Here is a 25,159-nt window from a genome sequence, read left to right as displayed (position 1 = left end):
GGGAGGTCAATAAAGAGGTTGGGCTGGGAGGCGAAGAGGAGAGAGGAGAGGTGGAGCGAGGAGAGGCTGGAAGCCTGAGATAGGCTCAGGCTGGGGGTGCGGGTCCTGACAGGTGAGCCAGGGGGAGGGGAGGTAGCATTGGAGAGTTGGAGAGAGAGGGCTGAATGGACAGGACTGTTGGCCCTGCCCTCCACATCCGCAGATCGGTGCTTGCACCTTTTTTTCTGTTTGGACAAACAATGGGAGGGTTTATATTTCGATTAGGCTTACAGCTAAAGGAAAAAGCTGTAAACAAATATCAAATCAGAAAAAGTCAATGCAGAAATTATTGAATAAATACATGATATATGCCTACCTTTCTACAACAGCACAAGCATCCCATGTCAGTTGTGTCGGACTTCTGATATGAGCATGTTCATCTCAAATATATATTGCCCGTTAGGCATTGTGACCTCAACGATCACTTTATGACGCGTTATGCCATAACGTTACGTCACCGAAAGGTTTTGTCCGCTTTGCCACTTGTTTGCCACAAGCGCGCAACCTGCACGCTACATGATAAACAAAGGCTAGAAACCGGTTGGATTATGAGCTACGGTCCTTATTCATTAACTATCACACACCTCCAGTATTTGAGTCACTTTTCTACGGTCCCATTTCGCCACCCTTCTGAGCTATGCAGTTGTGCACTTCCCCACAAGGATATAAACGTGTAGGATTGGTTTAAACATGGGCTCTTACACCAATCCATTACCATTCAAATACATAGGGGAGTGCACAAGTGCATACTTTAGGAAAAAGGGTTCAGAAATGAATGGGACTCACAAATCATCTACTATTCCAACATAATTATACCAGCAAATAAGCATTTCATTCAAAACCGATGCTCTACTGCCACTTAGTGGTTAAACTGAGAAACAATACGGAGACCTTGTTTTGTGCTAGACCAATCAAAATGTTATATATAGGATATAGGATATCAGCCAAAACCTTGTACTTTACCCTAAATGCAGTTTACAGTGGTGCTTTACCTTCTACAACTATTGAGTAAAAAGGCGATTCCTCAAAGCAATGAAGAAATCCCGACATGTTTTAGTTATTGCGCTTTAGACTTAATAGACGTCTGTGGCTCAGACGGCTGTTCTGGCAACACTGCACTACATTTCCCATAAATACCCTTCAACCGGAACAAGGTGATACGTCATATTGCATGCGGAAAACATGTAAAAATGTGAGCATCGTGGTTTGTGAATAACTATTCCTGTGATCAGAATTTGCAGGTCAATATCGTTTTCGTTATTCTGTTATATATACTGAAAACGTGTGGTGTAATGGAAGTGACTAACATTGTAACTTGTTAGCTAAGTATTTTTGTGACACACAAGGAACTCGCATGATCTCCAGTGTGCAGCCAGGGCAAGTCAGTCGGCCGAGGGCATATGGTTTTGAGATTGAAAGGATGAACGCACGTTTTAATAGGTGTCAGCAACATATTTGTCTTTACCGGTACGCCTATGTACATTCCTCGTAACCAATGTTTCATCTTTGTTTCTTTTCTCTATAGAAAATGTCTGGAGCCAAGCACAGGATGCGCAATAAGAAGCTGAGGAATCAGCCCAGCAATGTCACATATTCCTCTCCCGGGTTGGGCAGCTCACACTGGGGAAATGGAAGAGACACCCCGCCCACTGGTATGTCAGCAGAAAAAGCCTCTCATACATGACCAGTAGATTTTATGGCCACCACATATTGATCATTCATTGACCACACTTCTGAACACCAGACACTGCACAGGCTTTTGGCTGCCCTCATTGCCTTAATTGCCTCTGGTGTAATAATGTCAGAAGTCTGGTGATCTGAGGTTCTTGTCCATTGAGGATTAAACTGTATGTCTCTCTACAGGGCGTGGTCATGGTCCTCAGAGGGGTGGGCAAGGGCCGTCACATTCAGGGCAGCAGGCAGGTGGATGGGTCCGGGGCCACCAAAAAGGGGGTCCCAAGAAAAGGGACCAAGCCTACCCCGAACAGCTGCCAGACTTCATCACTGGTAAGAAAGACCACATAACATGACGCTGCCTGTCACAAAGTGTGTTATGTTATATGTCTATATGTACAGGGCAAGTTTGAATCTTATGTCAACATTGGACCATACTGTCTATAGTATAATGCAGATAGTGTCATCGCATAGAAACGCATTGACCTCCACCCTGTGTGCTTTGTGGTGCCTACGCTTCTTACAGCCAGAGCATTTGTGAGGGCCAGGGCTGCAGAGGTGCATGCCATGCTGAAGGCTGTCACCAAGACGACGGGCAGCTCTCATGTATTTGGTGCCCTGCCTAAACATATGAGGAGGAGGGCAATGAGTCACAACACCAATAGGCTACCCTGCAGGTTGAGGGATATGGCCAACAAGATGGTATGTTACACACACACACACACACACACACCCACACACGCTAACATTCCACACTTACAGTGACATTTCTAGGACGTTTTTTTCTCTTGACCAGTTGGATAAAAGTAAAAAAGCCGGTCAGAAAGAGAAGAAAGAGCAGTCCAAGGCAAAGAGCCGGAAGGCCCGCCGCCGCCACGGTAACCTGCTGCTGGAGTTCAACCGGCGTCAGAGGAAGAACGTGTGGTTGGAGACGCACATCTGGCACGCCAAGCGCTTCCACATGCTGAAGAAGTGGGGCTACTCCCTGGGAGACAGGCCCACATACAAGTGCTACCGGGCCTGTTACAGAGCCATGAGCACCCACTGTCTATTGCAGGTCAGACCCTCTCACCTTGGGCCTCCATTCACCTTCGGGCTGTTTTGAGAGTGTTAGCGGTGTGTGATCCTACTCTGACAATACAGCATTTTGTTTAAAGTTGCAATTTTTCCCCAATCATTCAAATCATGTTGATCTGCATCGACGTCGCACTAATGAAATCCTCTGGTTGTCCCCCTGACACAGGACATGTCCTACCACTGCTGTGTGGAGCTACAGGGGCCAGAGGAGCAGTTGCTGGCTGCCCTCTCTAAGCTGACCAGCAAGGAGGCTGGTGAGTACTACTACTAGTACTGGCCTCCATTAAGCTCCTTGCAACCACATCACAATGTCAATCAGTCTAAGCATGTATTCAAAAACAACTGCAGTTGGGAAATTAGAAAATGAAACCAATGGAGATGTAGCACATTTCTGTTGTTATTGTCATGGTGATGATAATCGTGAGAACTTGTGTACTTTCAGGGCCTACATTCGCAGCAGCCGTGTGCCTCTCAGGCAGGAGACAGGGCAGCGTGGTTGTGTACAGGGCAGGTCAGCACCCTGCACAGCCCCTGGGCCCGGTTCTCTTCCTATGGAGGCCCAGAGTGGAGGGCTGCACACACAGACAGCTGTGGATCTGGACCCACCCCACCCTCAAACAGGTGAGAGGAACTCACTCAGCAGTAGAAAAAGCAGACTGGGAACACTGAGCCAGTCGATCATCTAATATTGATAAAAACATAAATCATCACCCTATTCATTATCGTTATGTCCTGATATATCTGTGGTTGTCCCCTAGGCTATTGTCGCGCATACTGAAACTGAATTGACTGGGAATATTTGTGATTTGTGTCAATAAGGGTCCTGTTTTATCATCATTGTGTTTCAGGACCTCCTTCCCGAGCTGCAGATTGTATGCCAATGCTCCGAGGCTGTGATTCCACCAGCTCCAGTAGCGCTTTCTGCCCCAGAACCAGCCCCCATCCCCATCGAAATGTTGGGAAAACCGATCCCTGGATCTAAGAGAAAGCGTGCTTCAGAGGCAGCTGGACCACCAGCAAAGAAGATCCTGGGTGACGGCACTAGATCTCCCATGACCCCTGTAACCTGGAAGTCCAGCACAACCGGAATAACCATAAGGTTGTAATTGTAGAATTCTTCAATCTGAATGCAGGTGGATTTTGGTTTCTCGCATATGATTTGATTCTATTTTGATTCTGTTATTTTGTTAGTGTGGCATTTGATACCCCATTTTCAAACGATGCGCTCTTTTCTACTTTATGGATGTATTCTCGCATTTACAGTTGCTCTTTTGCAGTGACCTCACGATGGAGATTGTGCGCTATCGCCTGATTGGACCTATGTCGCACTCTGTTCTGACTGAGACCTTGGCACCTGCCACAGACTGCAATGTAAGAAACGGCAGCGAACAATGTCGAAACCAACGAATACCCTGTTTTATATATTTAACTGTATGGATGAGTTCACGTAAAGGTGCTATTTTTGTGTCATTTAAGGCTTCGAGCAAAACCGAAATGTCTTGCTTTTGGTGGCCAGAGCACTGCAAAGACCAGAGTAACATGTCTCTTCATCAACAACAAGCTGATGTCTTCCATCTACTCAAGGGTGAGTTGTTCACATAGCGATTTTAGTTCGCTAGTAGCTCACTTCTATTGTTCAGTAGTAATGCTTCTGTCTGTGTCTGTCTGTTTGTTTGTCTTTCTGTCTTCGTGGGTGGACGTTTGTTCTTTTCCTAGGTATATACTCCACAGCAGAAGTCCCAGCCGGCTCCGTTCTGGGACTCACGGTCGATGACCCCAGATTGACTTTGCCCAACAAGAGAGGCAAAGCAGTTCCCGACCTCAAGCAGTCACAAGGTAACCCCTGACCCAGTAGCCAGTGTGTGGGAGTTAGTGTAGAATATCCTTCTCCTCCGAGGCTGGTTCTGTCAGCACTTATCTGGTCTTGTGCTCCTGGGGAGCCTCTGCTTGTCCATGCAGATGTCCCAGGTTCGAATCCTGGCAGGACCCTGTGCTCAGACCACGTCCTCGGAGTGTTCGCAGTTCCTCGTTCTGCTGTCTTGAGATCTAATGAGGTTACATGGATATAGCTTCACATATTGTGAGAAGAATGCCTCTCAATGTCATGACTGACTAGCTTCTGGACTAGTATCCTGGTTTTTCACAGAGCTTGAGTTGACTGACAGCATAGATTATTCTAGCCAGCTAGAGTGCTTCTTCTGTTATGATGTTTGGTTATGCTCCTGAATGACTGGCTTGGCCCCTTCAGCTGGTCATACAGGCGTATGCCTGGTGTGATGCTGTGTTTCAGAGGTGGATGAGGAGAAGAGGAGGGGGCTGATGTTGCAGGGGGTCCCTGAGCACTGCTGCCAGAGTTCCCTGTGGGACAGGTCTGTCCGTGACAACGTCACTGACAACAAGATATCAGAGCAGGTACAGAACCTTGTTTTAACACTTCCTGGCATCATGTTTCACTCACACTGAGCTAGTCAAAATGGTTGGCTTATTACTCAAACTGTTTGACTAGCCCTGTGTCATTACCTGCATGTGCAGATATTGATGTTCAAGCACTTTTCCTATTCGTGATTTTATAAGACGTAATTCTCATTTTGTGTAACCAGGATTTGCAACCCGAACTTCTAATTTTTCAAATCAGCTTTTTACAATTTTGACAAGTGCTTTTAGTGGTAATGTTTGCTAATACCGTCTCCTGACAATGTACACTTACCCTACCACATCAAAGCTTTTCCTTATCCTAACCACTCACATTTAATGCATAATCCTATCCTTTGACAACCCAAAGTTAATACTGCCTACCCGCCACGTAAATCGTTGCTAACACATTAATTTAATTGGATTTTATCACGACCTCTTCTTTTCTGACTATATAAGACGTTGCCTAGACGTAGTATAAGGATGTTTTGCAATCATTGTGTGTGTTTGTTTGTTCCAGGAGTTGAACAGGATGAAGAGTGAGATGCTGGTCCCTGGCTCCAGGTTGAGTCCCACCCCGCTGCAGGGCAGAGTGCCCCTCCTGCTGGTGCAGCAGCCTGGGAAGCAGGTGGGCCAGGAGATGAACTCTTGGGGAACAGGATGGGACCTGCTGCTGCCCAAGGGCTGGGGAATGGCCTTCTGGGTCCCCCTGGTATGTATGCACTGCAGTAAGGCTCTGTCCAGCTGAATTGATTTACTGTAGGTGTCCTGCTTGTTATAAGTTACATTATCAAATCATAAAATAATCAAAACTAGTGAATGCCATTTGAGGCGTCTTGCATTGGGGTAGAATCACGTGAAATCTAGAGCAAACACACACAAATTCTTATTAATATTTCATTGACTTTATTAACAATGTGTTTTGGCTGATCAACAACACACTCTCATCACCCAGGTGTACAGAGGTGTTCGTATCGGTGGCCTGAAGATGAGCCTCAAACACTCCCAGAATAAGGGTGCGCCACACTTCCCCCACGACTACCCAGACTGCCCGGCGGGTGCAAGATTCCAGGAAGAGCAGGAGACTGAACTGCTGACAAAGTTCAAAAGGTGAGCAGAACACTGCAGCACAAGTGATAACTTTTTAATCAGAAAGCCACGAGATGGATTGGTGACCTTGATTTCTAAGGCACCCTTTGAGTTTGAACTCTGAGCTGAGCTAATTTACATGATTAAAGACCTTCAGAAGCATGCCTATGGTGATGAGCCAGTGTTCCACATCTTCCATAACCACTGTTCAATTGTTAGTTGTTATGTAAATGCAAGGGCAGCCCGAACAGTTTGACAAGAGTTTGACCTTCTGCCCTGTGTAGGCGTCCGCCTGCCAAAAGGACCAATTATATAAAACATGGCTGCCTGGCTCCGCTCCGTTGCCCCTGGCAACAGCTGGCCGAAGAGTGGGAGATGATCGTGAAGGAGGACGGCCATGAGGCCGTATCACAGCGAGGAGCACAGGTTCAGCCCATAATAACCAAGGCAGAGGACGTGACATCACATGGAGACGTCTTCACACCTCCGAGCTTCACTGTCTTGAGGTAGATACCACCCACAACCCAAGTATATCTCCATTGTCGTACGGGTATCTTTAACTTTTCTCATGCCTTTCACAAATGAGGGTTAGAAATCTGCGTTCTTCCCACGTCCTGTTAATCGGGAATGTAGACAATCCGTCGTTCTCATTAAAAATCGATCAACATCATTGTCTTCTACTTCAGAACCAAGACGTCTTTATTTTCGACGTTTATCCTTTGCATAACTCATATATATCCCTAAAACTGTAAGGCAATTCACATTTAAAAGACCCTTGAGTCACTTGCACTGTTTTGGGCTTTGTATTTGAATGATCACCTTTTTTTGTTTTAAGTGGAGTGTGTGACAGCCTTGATTCATTACTCTACCCCCACCTACTACGTTTTCATCATAATGTCCCTGATGAGTACATCCAGGCTCAAATTGCAGTAATACATCAGAGAGATTAGTAGGGAACAGAACACTGTCTATCCTCATAAAATCTGCACAATTGCTTAGAGTAATGGCCGACTTTATGAGCTAAAAATTGAATTGATTTTACAGTGTTTTGGCTGCCACTATTTTTTGGCCTAGGAAATTGCGGAGCGCTTAAAAAAACAAAAAAAAACATTTTATGGCTTTACTTTATCAGTTCACAGAAAGTACAAAGTGCCCTTGCTAGGGAAGTAGTAGTTGCATAATCACAGACCAGTGATTGGTTGTTTTTGTGCTCCCCAGGAACAGGAAGACACTGCGGCAGCTGTCCGTCTGGGTTCGGCCCACTTCCTCTAAAGGTCAGAGGTCACAGCGCCCGGGGGCGGGAGCGGTCACTCCTCTGGACCATAGGGCAGCGGTGTTTCTTCTCTCCGCCCATGGCAGGAGTCTGGTGTGGGCGCGCCTCTCCCTGCTGACCAAGGGCCAGCCGGAGCTGCATGCCCTGGTGTGTATGCCCACCCCGGAGGACCTACAGCTGATACGCAAGGAGCCCGGCTGCAGTGGGCCCCGTGAGCCCCTCCACACTGACCACTTCAAGAGCAGAGTGAAACGCCGCAAGAAAGCCCACAAGCCTGCCCCCTCCTCTTCCCACAAGGCTGAGAGCAAGCAGTCTGAGCCCGCCTCTGTCTCCACCCCCATTCCCTGTCCTGATCCCACCTCTGCCCCAACCCCCACTCCACAAGCTCAGGACTCCACCTCTTCCTCATCTTCCTCTACCTCAGCTCTCACCTATGGACTCTGGCCCGAGCCCCTCCCCAGTGTGACCTCTCACTGCTCTCGTGTGGCCCTGGGCTGGGTCACTCAGGGAGACTTCTCCCTGTCTGCCGGCTGTGGAGAAGCTCTGGGCTTCCTCAGCCTCACAGGCCTCCTCCACATGCTCCTCAGCCAGCCTGCTGACCAACGAGGCCTGGTGCTGCTCCGTAATCCCAGCTCACTGCAGTACCGCTTTGCCAAGATCAACATAGAGGTGTGAGGCTGCAGGCTGGCAGCTCTGCAGGCACGTCTTCATACAATCAATCGACATTCAAATGGCGTCATACTATTACTATGGACCAAGATGTGAGAAAAGGGTTATCGCTGCGAAAAAACGAAACAAAACATTGTGCCTTCCTTGAGCTCCTTCCCTGTGTTGATACAGGAGCACTTGATATGCAGTGTTTTATCTTTCCTATTGTCCCATGCTTATTAATTCAAATAATGCTATGCACATTGAGTGGGAGATCAATTGAATGGAGAACACAAACACACTTTTGCTTGAAAATGTGTTCTCTCTGAGAGTTTTTCGGTGGCTTTTTGGGATGTCTTTTCCGTTTGATGTGGTTTACACCTGATTGCCTTCAGACTGTCACCAGTACGAGGTACTGTGTGTGTTTATGTTCGCTAGCGTTTTCTTAGTTCTGACTAATGCTCGCTTTGGTTTTCAGGTTGATATTGGTTTACGTTTTGTCTTAAATATATCTGCCATGCATTGAATTTGAGAGTTCTTGTTTGAAATTGTTGACAATAAAGTATCCCTGTGCTCCACTTGAGTATCTTATCTAAAGGCAATTACATTTCATCCAGTAAGTGGCTATGGAAATGTACAGTAGTGCACTTCATGGAAATGCAGTGCACTAACTTGTGGCTTATTGAGTATGTGCCCATTGCTCTGATGAACTGACATTTCTGTCATCCTCTATATAGCTACACCTGGCATGATACTGGCATCCCACATATCATCTAACGTGTAGGTGTCTGATAAGAGACTCCTGTTGCTTGGCAACACATGAAACATTTAAGCACCTCAGCCTAAACCCCACAGATGAAACGTCATCCGTCTTGCGTGGGTTGTCTGAGGTAAGCATGGGTGGAAACTCATCACCAGCCAGATAGTCAGGCTCACTATCCAGTTTGGAGTTTTGGAAAATGACACTGTCTTGTGTAAGACCACCATGTGAAGTCAAAATAGCATGTGCTTCTCATAAATGCAATTCCAAGAATCACATTGGCTTGTAAGAGTAAATGACACATCATCCAAGTATTGCATGACAGGTTTCTTCTTGCAATCTCTCAGTATGGCTGAGCAAAGACAAATACAATCTTTAAATAATGAATCAATGCTTTGTGGTTGTGAACAACGCAAGATTTGTAATGATCTTCTGTACCAAAGTGTGTAATGTCTAAAATCTGTCGGTCCACGAAGATTGAGATGCCCTTGTGTGGTTCAGAGTAGTTCCTATATCCTCCAGTGGAGGGCACTGGTGCACTTGTTTTGCTGGACAGGGTTTAGTTCAGGAGATACCTCGAGACATTTTTTGTTTAAATATCATATTGCCATTTATTAACAAATCAATCATAGAAATGATATTAAAGTCTCTCAATAGAAATAAGTTTCCAGGTGGAATATCAAGTGGTGAGTTGTATATTAATAAGGTGATGCGTTGGTTAGACAGCCTCTTAAATATGTGTACTTCCTTGAGAATGAAATAATAAAGTCTTCTTGCATTGGTGTCTGTTGTGCATTTTGCTTTGATCCTGAGATTTCTCGTCAGTATCTCTTGCATCATCAGAGTCCAGTCCTCTGATCAGCTTTCAAAGTTAAACCCTGCTGGAAATATGGAGATAGACCTCCCTGCATTTCCATAATATCTTTCCTTGCATCACAATTCACCACCCTCTTTTCCCTGAAGTGTACACTTTTTCTCCCCTACATGGATTTAAAAGCATAGGATTGATTTAACCATGGGCCCTTGCACCAATCCTATGTTTCTGTAGTAGATTTAACCATGGGCCCTTGCACCAATCCTATGTTTCTGTAGTAGATTTAACCATGGGCCCTTGCACCAATCCTATGTTTCTGTAGTAGATTTAACCATGGGCCCTTGCACCAATCCTATGTTTCTGTAGTGGAAGCCGAGTAGAGAGGTGTGGGTACTGCAGTCAGAGCCTGTTTCACTGCACAGACAGACAGATACAGATGGACACACAGGTAGGGCTGATGTTAGGACTCGTCCTGTTGTCCACTTTTACACATGAGTTTGGCTGCAAGAGATGACCCGTACGGCACATTCTTTGCCTCTGGCTGGACCTTATCTGTGTGTCTTTGCCCTGTAACAGAGACAACAGGTGGTCATTAGATTAGATGGGCTTTTTAATGGGCCCAATGGACAGATTCATTGTCACTGTAGATTGATGGGTTTAGTTAATTCATGGTTGATGGTAAAAATGCATTTTGTTCATTTGTTTGCTACTGCATTGTTTCATCATGAACATACATTTTTGTTAATCTTAGTCATTGTTCATATGAAATTCATCGTATTTCTTGTGTTGAAAAGAGCAATACAAACATTTTTTATTACAATTAAATATATATTATTTTATGTCTCATTCACTTTGCTGAATTTAGCATCATTAGTCTCAAATTGTGAGTAAAGATGACATTTGAGGGCATTTCATTAAATACTTAGCAGGTATTTGAGGGCATTTCATTAAATACTTACCAGGTATTTGCCCCATTGGTATAAAGTTACGATCTTGCGTCTTAATCTTTGGTCTGTTTCGAGCTATCAGGAATACTCCAAGAAAAGCCAGTAGACAACTGAGAGAGTTACAAAGAGAGTTACAAAGAGGGTTAGTTACATTCATACAACACCTGAAGCAACCAGCTGACTTCATCATAGTCCTAAAACAGTACTGTTTTGTGAATACTCACCCCAAGACAAACATGGAGATGTTTAGCACACCCAACCCATAGAATTCCTCGTAAAATACTATCCCTGCCAAATAGAAGAACATATGAACACAGAGCTGAGAGAATATCAAAGAAATCAAGTGAAAAATGGTGGATTTAATGGGTTTTTCAATCAGAATGCAGCTCCACAGAAAAGTAAGTGAATTGAATGTAAAAAAAGAAATGTTCCTTCGGAGATATGAGTGATTATGATGGGTAGTTTAAAGAGGACAGCAGCCATTATATCCCTCAGGAAGAAAAGGAGAGACGTGAACAGTTTGCTGTGTAGCGATCAAAGCTCCGTGGTTGACACCAGACCAGCACACAGTGAGTCACCATCACTGAGGGTATTACTCAAGGCCAAGAGCAGAGACATCCACGTTCACTATACAATACTGCAACAGTAACACACTCCGAGCAAATCTGTGAGCTTTACATTTCCTATTCATTGTAGATGTATTATTATCCCTCCCACTAGATAACAAGGGATCAAAAGTCTGGTGCGGCTAATTGATCCTCACAATAACTCCTCCCCCCCCTCCCCCCGCCCTCCCCTCTTCTGCCTCCCTGTTAATGATCCAGTTCAGATCTCCCATCTTTCATTCATCCCCCTGCTTGCTTTTGGTCTGAACAAACCCAGCCACAGTGTTGCTGATCAGGCTGTCAACAGTCTAGCCGGGCAGAAAGTTCACATGCTAAAAATAGACATTAAGGGGCACATTGCTCTCAAGACATTCAAAGAGGTGGTTTCGAGTGATTCATCTCATTGATTGTGTCACTGTTCCATTGTTGCTTGCTTGTTAAGGATTGCAGTCACCTTTCGGATACATGCTTGAATTTTCAATAGAAAGAGCCGTTGTGTTCGGCATAATAAAGACATGGGTTTGTAAAGCATATGAAACAGTCTGAGGCGGCTCACAGCTTTGGTTAACGTACCTGCTATAATCGCACTGGTCGTGAAAAACACAAAGTTGATGGGGACGACTTCTGTGGCATCGAACATTTTCATGGCTTGATTGAGAAACCTACAGAGACCAGGGAGCGAGACAATCCAATTACTTTTTCTGTATATGTGAATAACATTACCTTGGTGACAGTGACAGTGTATTCATAGATCATCATAAATTCCGTTGCAATTTTACTGTGATAAGGTCACAGTCCCCGACAGACATTTATTTCAATGCTCTTCACAGATGGAAAAATACAAATCTTATCTACAATCAGGGTTGGTTTGGGTCAGGGTGGGGTGTAAAAGAAAAAGCTTGACTTACTTTATCTGAAAGGCACAAGAAGCCACCATCACTACGAACATGACATAGAACATAGGGTGGACCAGCTGCATGTGTCCCATGACACCTCTCACCGACTCTGTGATCATCCCAGACACAGCCTTGACTGAGATGACCGTTAGGGAGGCTGCATCACACACACACACACACACACACACACACACACACACACACACACACACACACACACACACACACACACACACACACACACACACACACACACACACACACACACACACACACACACACACACACACACGGAGGATGTGAGGATGTGTTTGTTATTTCATCAAAACTCCACAAACAATTTCCTGGGGGATTTATATTATACGACTCTCTCATCTATCTTTCAACTATGTTACCGCGCTTAAGAATTATGTGTGTGTGTGTGTGTGTGTGTGTGTGTGTGTGTGTCTTCACTCCTACCAATTATATTCTGAGATGGAAATGTGACATAGGGAATAAGACACAACTCAGACTTCATATTACACCTATTCCCTCTGCAAACTCACCCTTAACCCCCTCAAAGGATCCATCCCTGACCCTGCCATGCAATTTCCACTAGTTCTTACCCAGCAGAGCAACCAGGAGCATCACAATGACTATATGCTTCATGTTCCGTCTTTTGTACAGATAGAGCAGGATACAAAACGCAATGATCTCTATAATCTGAAGAAAGGGAGAAAGGGGAAAAGGCAGATAAAAACATTATTACAGAAATGATTTCCATAAATATTTGTTCCACAAAAGTCATACAAAGTCAAAGCCATAATGCATCTCTCCAGAACCAATTTATTTTCCAGCGATAATGTATCCAATTGATCTATAAACGCTAAAACCATGCCCAAATACACAAAGGGGGAATTAACATTCTTCTCCTTACTCTAGCAGAGGCATGAATGTCTTATCATTGAAACAAAGTGTGCAGTGAGCATGGTCCTCTAATTGAGACAAATGACCCTGATCGAGAAATGAAATGATTCGCTGCCTCCTACATTAATGGGTATAGCCCAGAAGCTGTCCTTGGGAGCTCAATAGTACTCAGGCGTTAAAGGAGCTCTGACATAAAACCCCACTTCTCACTGGAGGGAGAACCAGAACGGAGTTCAAAAGAACCTTTATTTTCACTCACAAACCCGATCCAGAATACTTCTCATCTGTATCTATCAAGTTCTTTCTTTTTATGAAAAACAGATTTTTTTTATTATTATCAATGTTCAATTGATTTAAGTAAGGGATATTAATAAGTAACGGATATTAATTCAATTTGGCAAACTTGGTAGCATATTAGCGATAATATAAACTAATTTAATATTGTATGAATCCTTTCAATGGGCCTCTGCTGAGAATTCTAATAAGCCAAGGAAGGTGTGAGGTGACGGTGTTGAGGAATGCAGTGTTTTCTTCACTGAATTACATTAATTGATCTAAATCAGCTGTAATGAATCACACAGGGCTGGAGGACGTGCCCCACACATTCTGATGAGTAGTCTGGAGACATTGACTGGGCTGGGCTGAGAAAGAGCATCCTATTTTAGGCGTCATCCATCAACGCTGTCAAGAGGCTGAGACAGAAAAACGATGAAATGTGAAAACATCTCTCCTATTGCCACAGTCTGTTTAAACAACAACTTTGTCTTCCTCCCCTTTATTCCAGTCTAAGTACATTCATCCTCCTCTCCTCAGTACATGAGACAGATTCTAAAACAGAATGTGAAAGATGGCTCTGAGATTCTGTGTGACCTGAATAATGATCCACAAGGCAACTGTCCAATGTTTACACCGCTGGCTAGCACCCCTAATGAGGATGAGCTGGGTAGTATATTCTAGTTTTGGCAGGACTTAGAAGAACACATACAAGGTAAATGAGGAAGTGCCAGCTGACAGCGAATCTCTGGACCAGGCTGGCTGTGACGTGTGTCGAGGTGTGGGGGGCAAAGGTCACGATGATGTATGTCCCTGTCACTGCCAGACCGCCACCTGTGGGCAGAGCAGTAAGAGAATAGCAAAGGGTGCTGACTGTAGAACACCAACAGGATTTAAGAATACCTTGGGTGTGAACTGAATGTTCCTATTTATTTGAGCATCACATCACAAGGTATACTTTAAATGTTTAATCAATGCTAATCTTAAAGGTAAATGTTTGATTTACATCCCTCGCTAACCACACAAACTCATATTTACACTAAGCTAGGCCTCTCACTGCTCTAAGATGATCAGATGAAGTCAACCATACATAATATTTTTTGGAATTAAGAAAACTCATACTGTACTTAAATCAGAGAACTATTCTGCGGCATATGGATATCCCAGTACTGTATGTCTTGTGTATTATGAACAATTAATACTGTATGTGAGAGAGACGTCTGTGTAGAGTGCTTACATACCAATGATGTCAGACGCTCGTAACGTCTCTTTAAGGAATATCACAGAGATGATTGCACTGGCTGAAAAGAGAGAGATGTTCAGTGTGACATACAATCATACAATCCAATCATCTTGATCTATAATGCATAGTTTACAAACCCAGAATCAATTATTATTATTATTTTTATTTTTTATTTTTTTTAGGGCATTTCTGCTTTATTGGGATAGACATAGTACAGATTGACAGGAAGGATGATTGAGAGAGAGGAGGGATGACATGCAGGATATGTCGATGGCCAGAATCAAACCAGGGACCTTGCGGTGATATGGTATGCGCCTTAGTGTGCTACGCCACTGAACGCCCCCAGAATCTAATTTCTAACACAATAACACCTGTACTCAATCATTCTGACGCATACAGGGACTCAATCAAAGGCCATAGAGTGTGACTGATATGAACTTTGTCTCACATAATAAAATAAAATCAGTGTAAGATTTACAATATGACACACAATGAAATGTCATTACTATTAATATTTTTCTGTCTCCTCAACCTCCTCTGAAATGGATTTATTGAGCCAAGAAATCAGTTTATGACCAGCACAGTGCTTGGTTGGTTAAAAATCGATTGTATGATGGACAAGTTGGTTGATTGGATATTGGCTTTAATCAGTAATACGCGTTCCAATCAATCAGTGAGCCGTATGTACTGAATAAGTACTACAGATTTGACTTGATACTTTGCTGCATCATATCAATCATAATGTGATTTGTGTTGTGTTGGCTGAGTACATCACACACCGCCTAACAAGTTCAACTTGATAATACCTGGTGAAGCAGGTGATATGGAAAAACATACAATAATATTTAGCCTGGGCGCTTAGTGGCGTAGCACACTAATGCGCACACCACGTAATCGCAAGGTTCCTGGTTCGATTCCGACCCTCGACATATCTTGCATGTCATCCCTCCTCTCACTCACCCATCCTTCCAATCAATCTCTACTGTCTCTCTCTCAATAAAGCAGAAACGCCCTAAAAACATATTTAAAAAAATATATGTATATTTAGCCTATTAAGTCACATTCAAAACAACATCCTCTCATTAATGGCCCCATTTGATGAATCTGAATTGATGAATCAAAACCTGTTAAGATTGTATGAAAAGCATTCAGTTCCACATGAGCTGACAACAAAATACTGTTAACTTTCCTGTTAACCACGCCTGTCTTTCACACTGTCATGGTGTGTACTGATGGCTAGTTATTACCATTCAAATTCAAAAATGAAGAAAAAAAAAATGTTTTACTTCATTAACTATTCAGATAGCACTTGATCACATGATGGCTAATATCTCACACAGCCAAGTTCATTTCACATTTGGGGCTTTGATTTGCCTTTGGGACAGACCAGATCAAAGCAAGTAACCATAGCAACTCCATATGAAGCGAGATTCACCAGGATTGCTAATATCGGAGATGCTGAAGAGACCTCTGGGGGCAAAAACTATTGTCGCAATTCCTGCACATCTCTGTGTCCCTGACGCATTCAATCTTAGATGTGGAATCATTAGAGCTACAGTACAGTATGGTTCCTGAGAGATTACTCTGTTTCAGATATATCCAACTGCATGTTTCTATGACTAAAAAGAAATAAAAATGAAGAACCAGTAGAGCATTTATTGGATTTCAGAACTGAAAACAACTCGTAAACAGTTCCAGACGTGTTTTTATCTCTCGAAACACAACGATGGCCAGTCTATGTGCCATACAATAACGTTGGTGACAGGACCGAACCTGTCACAGTTAATATTATTCAGAGGGTCTTTGAATTCAGAGGGAGGTAATTGCTCTCTATAGACCATGGATGTGTCAGTCAGCGGAACACACAGAGACAAGCGTACGACAGAAATATCATCTTTCTCTGTCTCTCTCTCTCTCCTCAGCCCTCCTGTTGTCTGGCCTCCTCCTGAGTCTCCTATACCTATATAGGGAGTGTGTGGGGAGGGGGGGGGGGGTGTTGGAGGGCAGCAGTGAAGCTGTACCTTTGGAGAGTGGCGAGCCCCTCAGCGCTCAGCAGAAGTGGAGCGGCTGTGACACACTGCCTGCCTACTGACACGCCGTCCCTGAGCTCCCAGTCAGAGCTAGGGAGAGGGTGAGGCGTGTCACCGTTTTCAGACATCTCTCTTTTTTCCTTCCTACCACTCTTCTCCCTCTCCACCGTATATATCGTCTCATTAAGCCTCCCTCGCCACACTGCTAATACTCAAGACACTTCAGGTGTGGCTCTCAGCGGCTTACACTTCCTGTCAATCATCATACGCTAAGTATTTATTTCTGAGGGAGTTATGCATACCAATTAATAGTTTCAATGACAATGATGATGACAATCGTGCCTTATTTCACGAATCAGTGCTACTGATAATAACATGGTTTACAGTATATTAGTGCGACTTGAAATGGGTCTCCTCTCCCTGACTCATTTCTGTGTCGACTAGAGGGTAGCACACATTCCCAAACGCTACTCCGGCCTGGTGATATCCATCGTTAATATTCATGAGTCACCACAGTGAGCGATTAGCAGCCTGGAGGAAGAGAGACTAGAACCTGTTAAATATTTAACCTGACATTAGAATGTTTGCCCAGAGCAGATGTCAGCTGCACCAGCACAGGCGATAAATTCATTTCAATTGGCTAGTCACCAACTCAGCAAGCCACCATTGGTGGAATAGGCTGCCTGTGTCACCTTGGGGTGTTTCCAGGATGGTAATGTAGGATGTAGGAGGGGTGTGGCTTACCGATGACTGACACACACCCCAGTGGGGCTATGAGGGAGGCCGGGGCGAAGCCATAGGCTGCAAAGTTCCCCAGTTCGCCAACGCCCATGATGATAACGCCACACCACCACAGCACTGAGGTGTAGTAGGGCTTGGAGCCACGCTTAGACTGGCGCACGTGAGCGTATTTCTGTCTCACAGAGAGAGAAGAGATCAGAGATGAAAGGACAGTACTTCATCTTGCCTTGAAGCATAATTTAAGCATTATCAGGAAATTTGCATTATAACAAAACTAATTTGCAAATTAGCATTATAACAAAACAAATATGAAGTTTGAAAAAGCAAAACATTGTTGATGAATTCAGGTAAATGGGCATTGTGGGTGACACACACAAATGTGTTTGTCATCCTTCACACCCTCACACATAAACACAACACACCCTTACCTGGATATTCAAAGAAATGCTGATGAGAAAGTTCCCACATATTGAAATAATGATTCCCAGGAGATAAGTCTGCAAAACAAAACAACAATAAACAGACACAAAACCATAATAAACAGACATAAACAGAAAACAACAACAACAACAACCACAACAACCACAACAACCACAGCAACAACCACATCTACAGGCATCACATTAACATTTTTCGGCTCTCTAAATCCTCTCCCCTGCTGTGATCTCTCTCATTACCATTATAAAAGAAAACATCAGTGTCTCCGTGCTGTTTAAAACTGTGGGGAGCTATGGTAACTAACTGTGCGTGGCAGAGATACACTGTCTGTCAGTGGGCAACATCTATTAGTCCTTATGCCAATCCCAGAACTCCTTGATCACACTTGGAAATGGTGAGTGTATGTGAGTGTGCGTGTGCGTGTGTGTGTGTGTGTGACCTTCACATTTTGAGGGCCTCCTCTGAATTCTGAACATTGATAGAACTGACATTGTAATAGTTTTGTATATTTAAACTAAAATTCAGATCCTCTCCAAGAATCATCACGTGTGTGTGCGTGTGTGTGTGTGTGTGTGTGTGTGTATGTGGGGGGGGGGGGGGGGGGGTAATGACAATGTTACCCATGTTTATCCTCCTCAGAGCCTCCATCACAATGAGACTGTGCAGGTCAAGGCATGAGTCACACCAGACACGCATGCATGCACGCACGCACGCACACGCGCGCACACACACACACACACACACACACACACACACACACACACAGACACACACACGGATGCACCTCATTGGCCTGATCCACACCATTAGAGACACAAAAATTCAAGTCATCAACATTATCCCATTATCAACAGACAACAGTGTTCGCCCTAGCCTGATGCCAGAGGAAATATGCACATCATTTTGCAGGGCAACTTTCAGCAAACATAATTGCTATATAATTGATGAAACACAAATTAGATAATCTGAGAGGCAATTCTCACAACGTGTTTCTAGGATACTGGGTTCCCTGTTTAAAATGATAGCCTGCAGCAAATTCAATTTTGGCTAATATTCTGAGGGTGGGTGGGTGCATTTTACAGAGAGGTGGTTGGGTGGGGGCGGTAGGAATTATGAATACACAAGCAGAAAACTCAATCACTGTAAAGGTAGCAGGAGCTGCCAAGCTCATCTGAGAATGTCCCATTAAAGAGCATTGAGAGAGAGAGGGAGAGAAAGAGAGAGATGGAGAGTGTGAGAGAGAGAGAATAGAGCGAGAGAGAGGAGAGAGAGATGAAGAGTGTGAGAGAGAGAGAACAGAGAGAGAGAGAGAGAGAGATATGAAGAGAGAGAGAGACAGAGAGAGACAGAGAGAGAGAGAGAGAGAAGGAGATGAGAGAGGGACCCCCGCGGGTAGTAGTGGGCCAGCCCTGCGGTTGTTTTCCATACCCTGGAGGTCCCAGTAGTAAGGCTCTGCCCTGCTCTGAGAAAGCAGTAATAGCATCTCTGCACTACAGTGGAGACCCCACACTGGCTGGCTCGCTGCTGAGCGTCAGCTTACAGCGATACTGTAGATACAATCAACATTACAGTTGTTCCCACAGGCCAAGCATAACAAATGAAACACCTCATTACCAAATCAATCTAAATTGCTTTCCTATCCCTCTTTCAAAGTCATTTTTTTCTGCTAGTGTTTTCTCCTAGCTCACGATAAGCCAATACAATACAGCAAGTGTCTTTGAAAAAACTTGATAAACTATCTTATAAATATACATAGGAGACATGGGGAGGCTATGAACAATTTACATTCTCCTCCAGATGCTTGAATCCGAGTCAACTCAAGGCCTTAAATCTCCAATTCCACTCTGTGAGAGCTGGGGTTCACTGTGGCATCGCTGTATCAGCCTCTCACTCATATCCACCCTGACATGAGCCAGATGAATCTCCTGATCTGTATTAAACCTGCAGGATGGATGGTATCGTGGTATATCAGGTCTGTGATGAGATCCCAGGAACTCTAGCAACCAAGAGAGAGCTGACATTGCTGTTGGTAAAAGAGTGTGTGTGTGTGTGTGTGTGTGTGTGTGTGTGTGTGTGTGTGTGTGTGTGTGTGTGTCTGTGTGAGTGGGGGTGTGTGTGTGGGTGTTTGAGAGAAACGGGTGGGGGACAGTAACAGCAGGCCTACTCAGAGGCTCACTCAGCCAGAGAGTGCACACACACACACACACAGCCGCCAGCCGCCAGCCTACAGTGTGGTGTGATTCATGAGCACAGAGACACACTCCATCCATCAGGCCAGTAGCACCGGTAGCTAAACCAAGATCAATAACCTCGTCCAGCTTCATAGTTCAAAGAGTAAGTGGCCGGGCCTTTATGTTACAGAGAAGATGTGCAGACTGTTTTATAGTGAAAGGGCCAGGGGGCGGAATCTGGTGCTGTGAAAGAACACGCCCGCAGATATTTCATACACCCTCACAGAGACAGAGAGAGAGAGAGAGAGAGAGAGAGAGAGAGAGAGAGAGAGAGAGAGAGAGAGAGAGAGAGGGATACCCTTGGATCTCTGAAAGACCGTCCTCTGTTCGGTTGCTATTTCATTAGACTGGAGCTCTAAAACCTGTTGATCACTTGCCATGCCATCGTCAGTGTGGTAGTAGTACACCCAATGTACGTGCAACTAAGAGCACGGAGAGAGGGATAACTTGCGTCCCAATAATGTTCACTCTATTTCTTCCAAGCTCTCTCTCCTCGCTTCCTTTTTTAGAAAGTTTTTTAAAAAATTTAGGAAAATATTTAAAGGCTTAGAAAAGACCTTAGATCTTCAATGCGTTTTGAGAAGGACGCAAGGAAGAAGGATGTGAGAAGGAATAGAGGACAGACTATTGGGACGCACCCCATCTTCCTGGAGCAGGAAGAGCAAACAAAGGGCACAGGCTGGCACTCTGGGAGTGTCCTTAGGTTGGGTAAACATTACCCACTTTGCCAGGGAGGTCCTTTCAGGTCACACTGTTTTCTGTTGACACAGGCATACTGACTGACAACATTATTACGGTAATAACGTCATAGAGTCAACAGATCCTATTCACCAAGATGGCCCATCATCATTGATTCATTTATCTTTTACAGTCTATAAATTGTACAGGTAGTATTATTTTCTCATTAAGTCCATTTCCTAATTTGAAACTGAACAAGGTTACAATAGCAGAACTGTCTCTACTGCAACATATTAAATCTGTCAATCAAATGTCAGAAATAAGCAGTTTCCACGCTGTACTAGGTCAACCGTTCACCATTCTGACAACTTATTTGCCGTGCTCGGATGCTATTACAACGCTCCATAGTATAAAAGCTATTAACTGAAAACCATCAATTATCAAACAATACATGCAGGGATGTAATATGATTTCCCTGCATGGACTCACTTATTAGTGCCACAACAGGGGTCATCCTATAAACTGTCTGAGAACCATATGAGGTAACCTGATACACTTACCTCCATGCTGAGTGAATTATCAAAGCTACACATCAAACGTTACATCAGCTAAAAATCCTGTTTTTATGAGCTCAACTGACAAACGCATTCTTCAGTCACAACAGCTCCCACCGTCAACAAACTCCTGCAGCTGCAGCAGTGAGTATCCAGTAGCATTAGCCTTTGACCCCCCCCCCATGAAAAATGCCCCACATGACGCCTAGGCTTGGCAGATCCCCGACAGCTACTACTGTACCAATAGACTGATCTATCAGTAAGCCTGGTGATTGTATAGTCTGGGGACAAGGTTAGGTCATTGTTGGATGAAGGGAATCGGGGTATTTCATACTGTAAAATTGTGTCGTTTTTTTCCCCCCACAAGCTAAATGAGAAACTGTATGATAACAGAGACTAATCCATACTAATCCATACTATCCCCTAATCCATACTATTCCAACTTCTGAAACATTCTAGCAGAGTGTATTTTCGAAAGCAGCGGCTGGCTCCACTGTGAGTGTGCACCTTGTCTCTCTCTCTCTCTCTCTCGGGCTAAAAGGCTGAAGTAATGGGACAAGCCGATGGAGTGACAGCTCTGTTCCCTTCCCTCGGTCGCTGAGGGGGGGACGGGGACGGGGGGGGACAATATGTCCCTTTGTCCCCTGTGACAATGGCGTTCTGTGTCTGCGATGGGCCGATCCGTGGATGGGCCTTTCACCCAAGGCGGGATGAGGAGGGGAGGCCGTGGTGTTGAGCTTTCTCAGCGCAGCCAGCTGTTCAGGACGTACAGTACTCCCATTCTCCTGCCGCCTGCCTCTACGCCATTACACACCCCACTCCTCATATCTGCCCTTTTCCTTACAACGCCATAGAAACGTGACTGGGAGATTACACTGACTGGGGGGATGAGCATGAGGAGAATGTGTTTTCATGCATGTGCGTAGGGGGGTGGGGGGTGGGGGGGGGGGGGGGGAGGACAAGGAACTCATGTATACTGTACAAAGATCTCAAGAGGTTTCCCAGTGAGCCACTAGACTAGAGAGATTGAAAAAAGCTTTCAATGTAATGATTTTTATTTAGGATCTTTTTTGAGGGAATAGTTCCAACAGGTGTCACAAGCAGTGCATGTCAAGGATTTCATATCCGAAAGACATCGAGTCGCATCGAGTACCAATTACTCAAGCACATTTTTCTGTTGGCTTCCAGAATTGTCCAGGGAGTATAGTTTCATTTTCTCACTGGCTTTGGTGTTGAACTTCCTGGTCCCAAAAAAAACTTGGTAGGGAAGTCTCCCTTCCTGAATGGTCAAAACTTTCTGTCAGACATGTTCACACTCTGAATATTTCCGTCAGTCTAAATGTATACAGGTTAAATTGGATTTGGATTGGATTGGATTTTTTTTCATTACTGCACTGTATTCTAGAGTTTTCTATTCTAACATCTTGCAGGAGCTCTGCATGAATACACACCGGCTTTAATGTCATTACCACAGAAACGTCTCATCTGCATATTAATATGTTCTTTGCAGTGAAAACTGTGAGCACCAAAACTGTTTGAGCAAAATCAGATCCAGGCAATAACTGAGGTGCAAATATATACAAAAAGCTGCAATCATTTAAATCATATGCCAATTACGGTCAACGCCATCGTGTCATTTATACTGGAGAAAACTACTTTTAATTACACCACTTGAATAGAGAGCTCTTTCAAAACCGAAAAAAACACTAAAAGAATGTGGGGTGGGTGAGATAATAAGTGTTTTAGATGCTCACCTTGAATGGATTTTCCCGGTAGTCAGTGAATTGGGATGTATTGTATCCCGATTCAAAAGTTGAGTTCGCCATATTTTCCTCTCAAACAGCGTTCTTTGCAAACACTTTTAATCACAACTCCGGATTGCCCTATTCACATCTTTGCGCGATTCCAACCTTGACATCCCGCAGGTTTGACACATTTATGGCATTTCAACTGTCAGAATAGGATGTGCCTTGCCTTGCTGTCATTCTTGAGTGAGATACTGTATAAGAGGCGTAAACAGGTGGAGAGTTGGATGCAGATGGGACCAGTGTGGCGCACTTGTCCCTGGTCATTAACAGTGTGGGGAATTGGCCAGAATCAGTTGTTCAAATATTGCGCTCTTTTGATTTTCTATGCATTTCAGCATTTTCACTTACAAGCATAGTTAATTTGTATATGACATAGGCCTAGTTTATGGAGAAAAAACACACGTTATTTTAAAGGGGCAATCTGGGATTCAAACAACAACAAAGCGGTCACCCCGGAGATCAAAATTATAGTTTTAACCATAGAAATATAATGAAATTAAATTCTATTTCTATGGTTTTGGCCATGTTTTGAAGCTATGTGTTTGTTTGCATTCTAGAGCATGATAAAACAGGCCCCATCTGGTGGACAAGTGAAGAGCTGCATATGCAGTTGGGTAAAAATAATAAATTACGGGCCAGTTTTTTCAGAACGTTACATTCAGACCAAGGTGATCCTGTGTTAAACTGTGTCTCCTCTTCATATTTGATCATTTTGTTGCATTTGGGTGAAACTAGATGACTCTCCATGGTACCCCAGCAGATGCCTATGCATCATATAATGATCCCATGACATTTGCTTCAAATATTGTATTGGAGAGCAGAATCGGATAGAGGAAAAGAACACTCATTTTGATGTGAACAAAATCTTCTGGAATAACTGGTGAAGGCTGATCAACAACCCAATATGATTATCAATGTGATGTCATGTGCATGACAGTGAAACATGTCAGTGGTCATGTGTGGTGCTTCCAGTAAATAATTATGTGTCTCATGAACAAGGCTGGCAAGAGGACGATTCTGCTCTTGTGGTCTCTTTTGGAAAGCCTGTATAAGCAGCTGCAGCGGAACAGACAATTGATCATTCATCAAAAGTGGCTGATCTGCATATGATACTAACCCACCTGCAAGCATTGCCTGGTCAAAGGATGAAATGCTCTACTGTACTGTCTTTTGATCCATCCTGCTGTCAGGTCTTGTCATTGTAAATAGATGGATGAGTTAGCATGTGTTCTGGGAAGCTCAAATAAACAAATGATCCTGCACAGATGGACTGCCACTTCCTTTCAAATGCATATGCAAAATCAAAATCTTCCCACAACTGTCGATGTAACCCTATAAATAAGGCGTGGTGATTAACTTCACTTTCAGAGAGTATCGTTAAACACATTCAATATCGTGTTTCATCTGCACAACGAACTTGGAACTTCACAATAAAACTCAGAGTTGATGTCGAAGAGTCATCAAAAGAAAAATGACACCGCACATTCTTCCACACATCTTTGAGTCAAGGTGATTGCGTAATGCACATTTCTTGTTAGATATGAGAGCAAATTAACTCATCTTGTCAGGCATAAGAAACCACTGAACAAAAATAAAATTAATATTTGATAGATTAATCTTCACAGCCCCATGACAGGTATACTTTTCAGACAGCTGAGTCAGACAGCCGCCACTGCACTCCCAAACTCAGGCCCAATGTGATGTGATTATCTATGCGTGAAGGCGGAGAAGATGAAATCACAGAGCAGGTTTTATTTCATAGGCATATGTTTAAGCAACATGACTTAACAGATTTTCTTTACTGCTAGAATAAATCTCTCACAAGACTCAGCCTATCCTTCAACCTTGGCCTCGCTCCGCAGGCCCAGATGATGTGAGACATTGGCAGGTGTTCAGAATTCAACATATGGCAAACTTTACTGACAACATTTATCATCCGCGGAGCCCTTAACAGCCTAATCTCACAGTGGTTAAAGTTTCTCCCAGGATGCAGTGGGGTTAAATCCGAATCCTGAAATGACCA

At 44.0% G+C, this 25,159-nt stretch overlaps 2 protein-coding genes across 2 annotated transcripts; one reads left to right on the top strand and one right to left on the bottom strand.

Annotated features, from left to right (window-relative positions):
- Positions 1–1,213: 1,213 nt before the first annotated feature.
- pop1 (POP1 homolog, ribonuclease P/MRP subunit) lies at positions 1,214–9,755 on the top strand. The gene is made up of 16 exons (XM_083678826.1): positions 1,214–1,280; positions 1,565–1,691; positions 1,903–2,046; positions 2,240–2,415; positions 2,510–2,770; positions 2,957–3,044; positions 3,233–3,411; positions 3,639–3,889; positions 4,068–4,161; positions 4,267–4,375; positions 4,507–4,626; positions 5,081–5,202; positions 5,723–5,914; positions 6,158–6,312; positions 6,576–6,797; positions 7,510–9,755. Exons 2-16 carry the CDS (start codon positions 1,568–1,570, stop codon positions 8,237–8,239), a joined length of 2,967 nt encoding a protein of 988 aa, XP_083534952.1. The 5' UTR covers positions 1,214–1,280; positions 1,565–1,567; the 3' UTR covers positions 8,240–9,755.
- Positions 9,756–9,898: 143 nt separating this feature from the next.
- On the bottom strand, positions 9,899–23,332 carry nipal2 (NIPA like domain containing 2). Its single transcript, XM_083678827.1, has 11 exons — positions 23,083–23,332; positions 17,856–17,924; positions 17,431–17,599; positions 14,655–14,714; positions 14,126–14,247; positions 12,840–12,936; positions 12,247–12,391; positions 11,912–12,000; positions 10,958–11,021; positions 10,746–10,843; positions 9,899–10,353 (listed from the first exon to the last, which is right to left on the bottom strand). The coding sequence occupies exons 1-11, from the start codon at positions 23,152–23,154 to the stop codon at positions 10,247–10,249; spliced, it is 1,092 nt and encodes a 363-aa protein (XP_083534953.1). The 5' UTR covers positions 23,155–23,332; the 3' UTR covers positions 9,899–10,246.
- Positions 23,333–25,159: the final 1,827 nt, after the last annotated feature.

The sequence above is a fragment of the Argentina silus genome, assembly GCF_951799395.1.
Source record: "Argentina silus genome assembly, chromosome: 10".
Classification (NCBI taxonomy): domain Eukaryota; kingdom Metazoa; phylum Chordata; class Actinopteri; order Argentiniformes; family Argentinidae; genus Argentina; species Argentina silus.
Note: the sequence above shows the minus strand (reverse complement) of the source record. Positions and strands in the feature narration are given on the sequence as shown.

Bases quoted from the DNA above. Each gene is read 5' to 3' on its own strand.
- nipal2 (XM_083678827.1), bottom strand. From the start codon at position 23,154: ATGGCGAACTCAACTTTTGAATCGGGATACAATACATCCCAATTCACT. The intron at 12,937-14,125 runs GTATGTGTTCTT...CCCTTTCTTCAG, and splicing joins GGCACTTCCTCATTTACCTT to ATTATAGAGATCATTGCGTT. The intron at 10,844-10,957 runs GTGAGTATTCAC...TAACTCTCTCAG, and splicing joins ATCTCCATGTTTGTCTTGGG to TTGTCTACTGGCTTTTCTTG.
- pop1 (XM_083678826.1), top strand. From the start codon at position 1,568: ATGTCTGGAGCCAAGCACAGGATGCGCAATAAGAAGCTGAGGAATCAG. The intron at 3,412-3,638 runs GTGAGAGGAACT...ATTGTGTTTCAG, and splicing joins CCCACCCCACCCTCAAACAG to GACCTCCTTCCCGAGCTGCA. The intron at 6,313-6,575 runs GTGAGCAGAACA...TGCCCTGTGTAG, and splicing joins CTGCTGACAAAGTTCAAAAG to GCGTCCGCCTGCCAAAAGGA.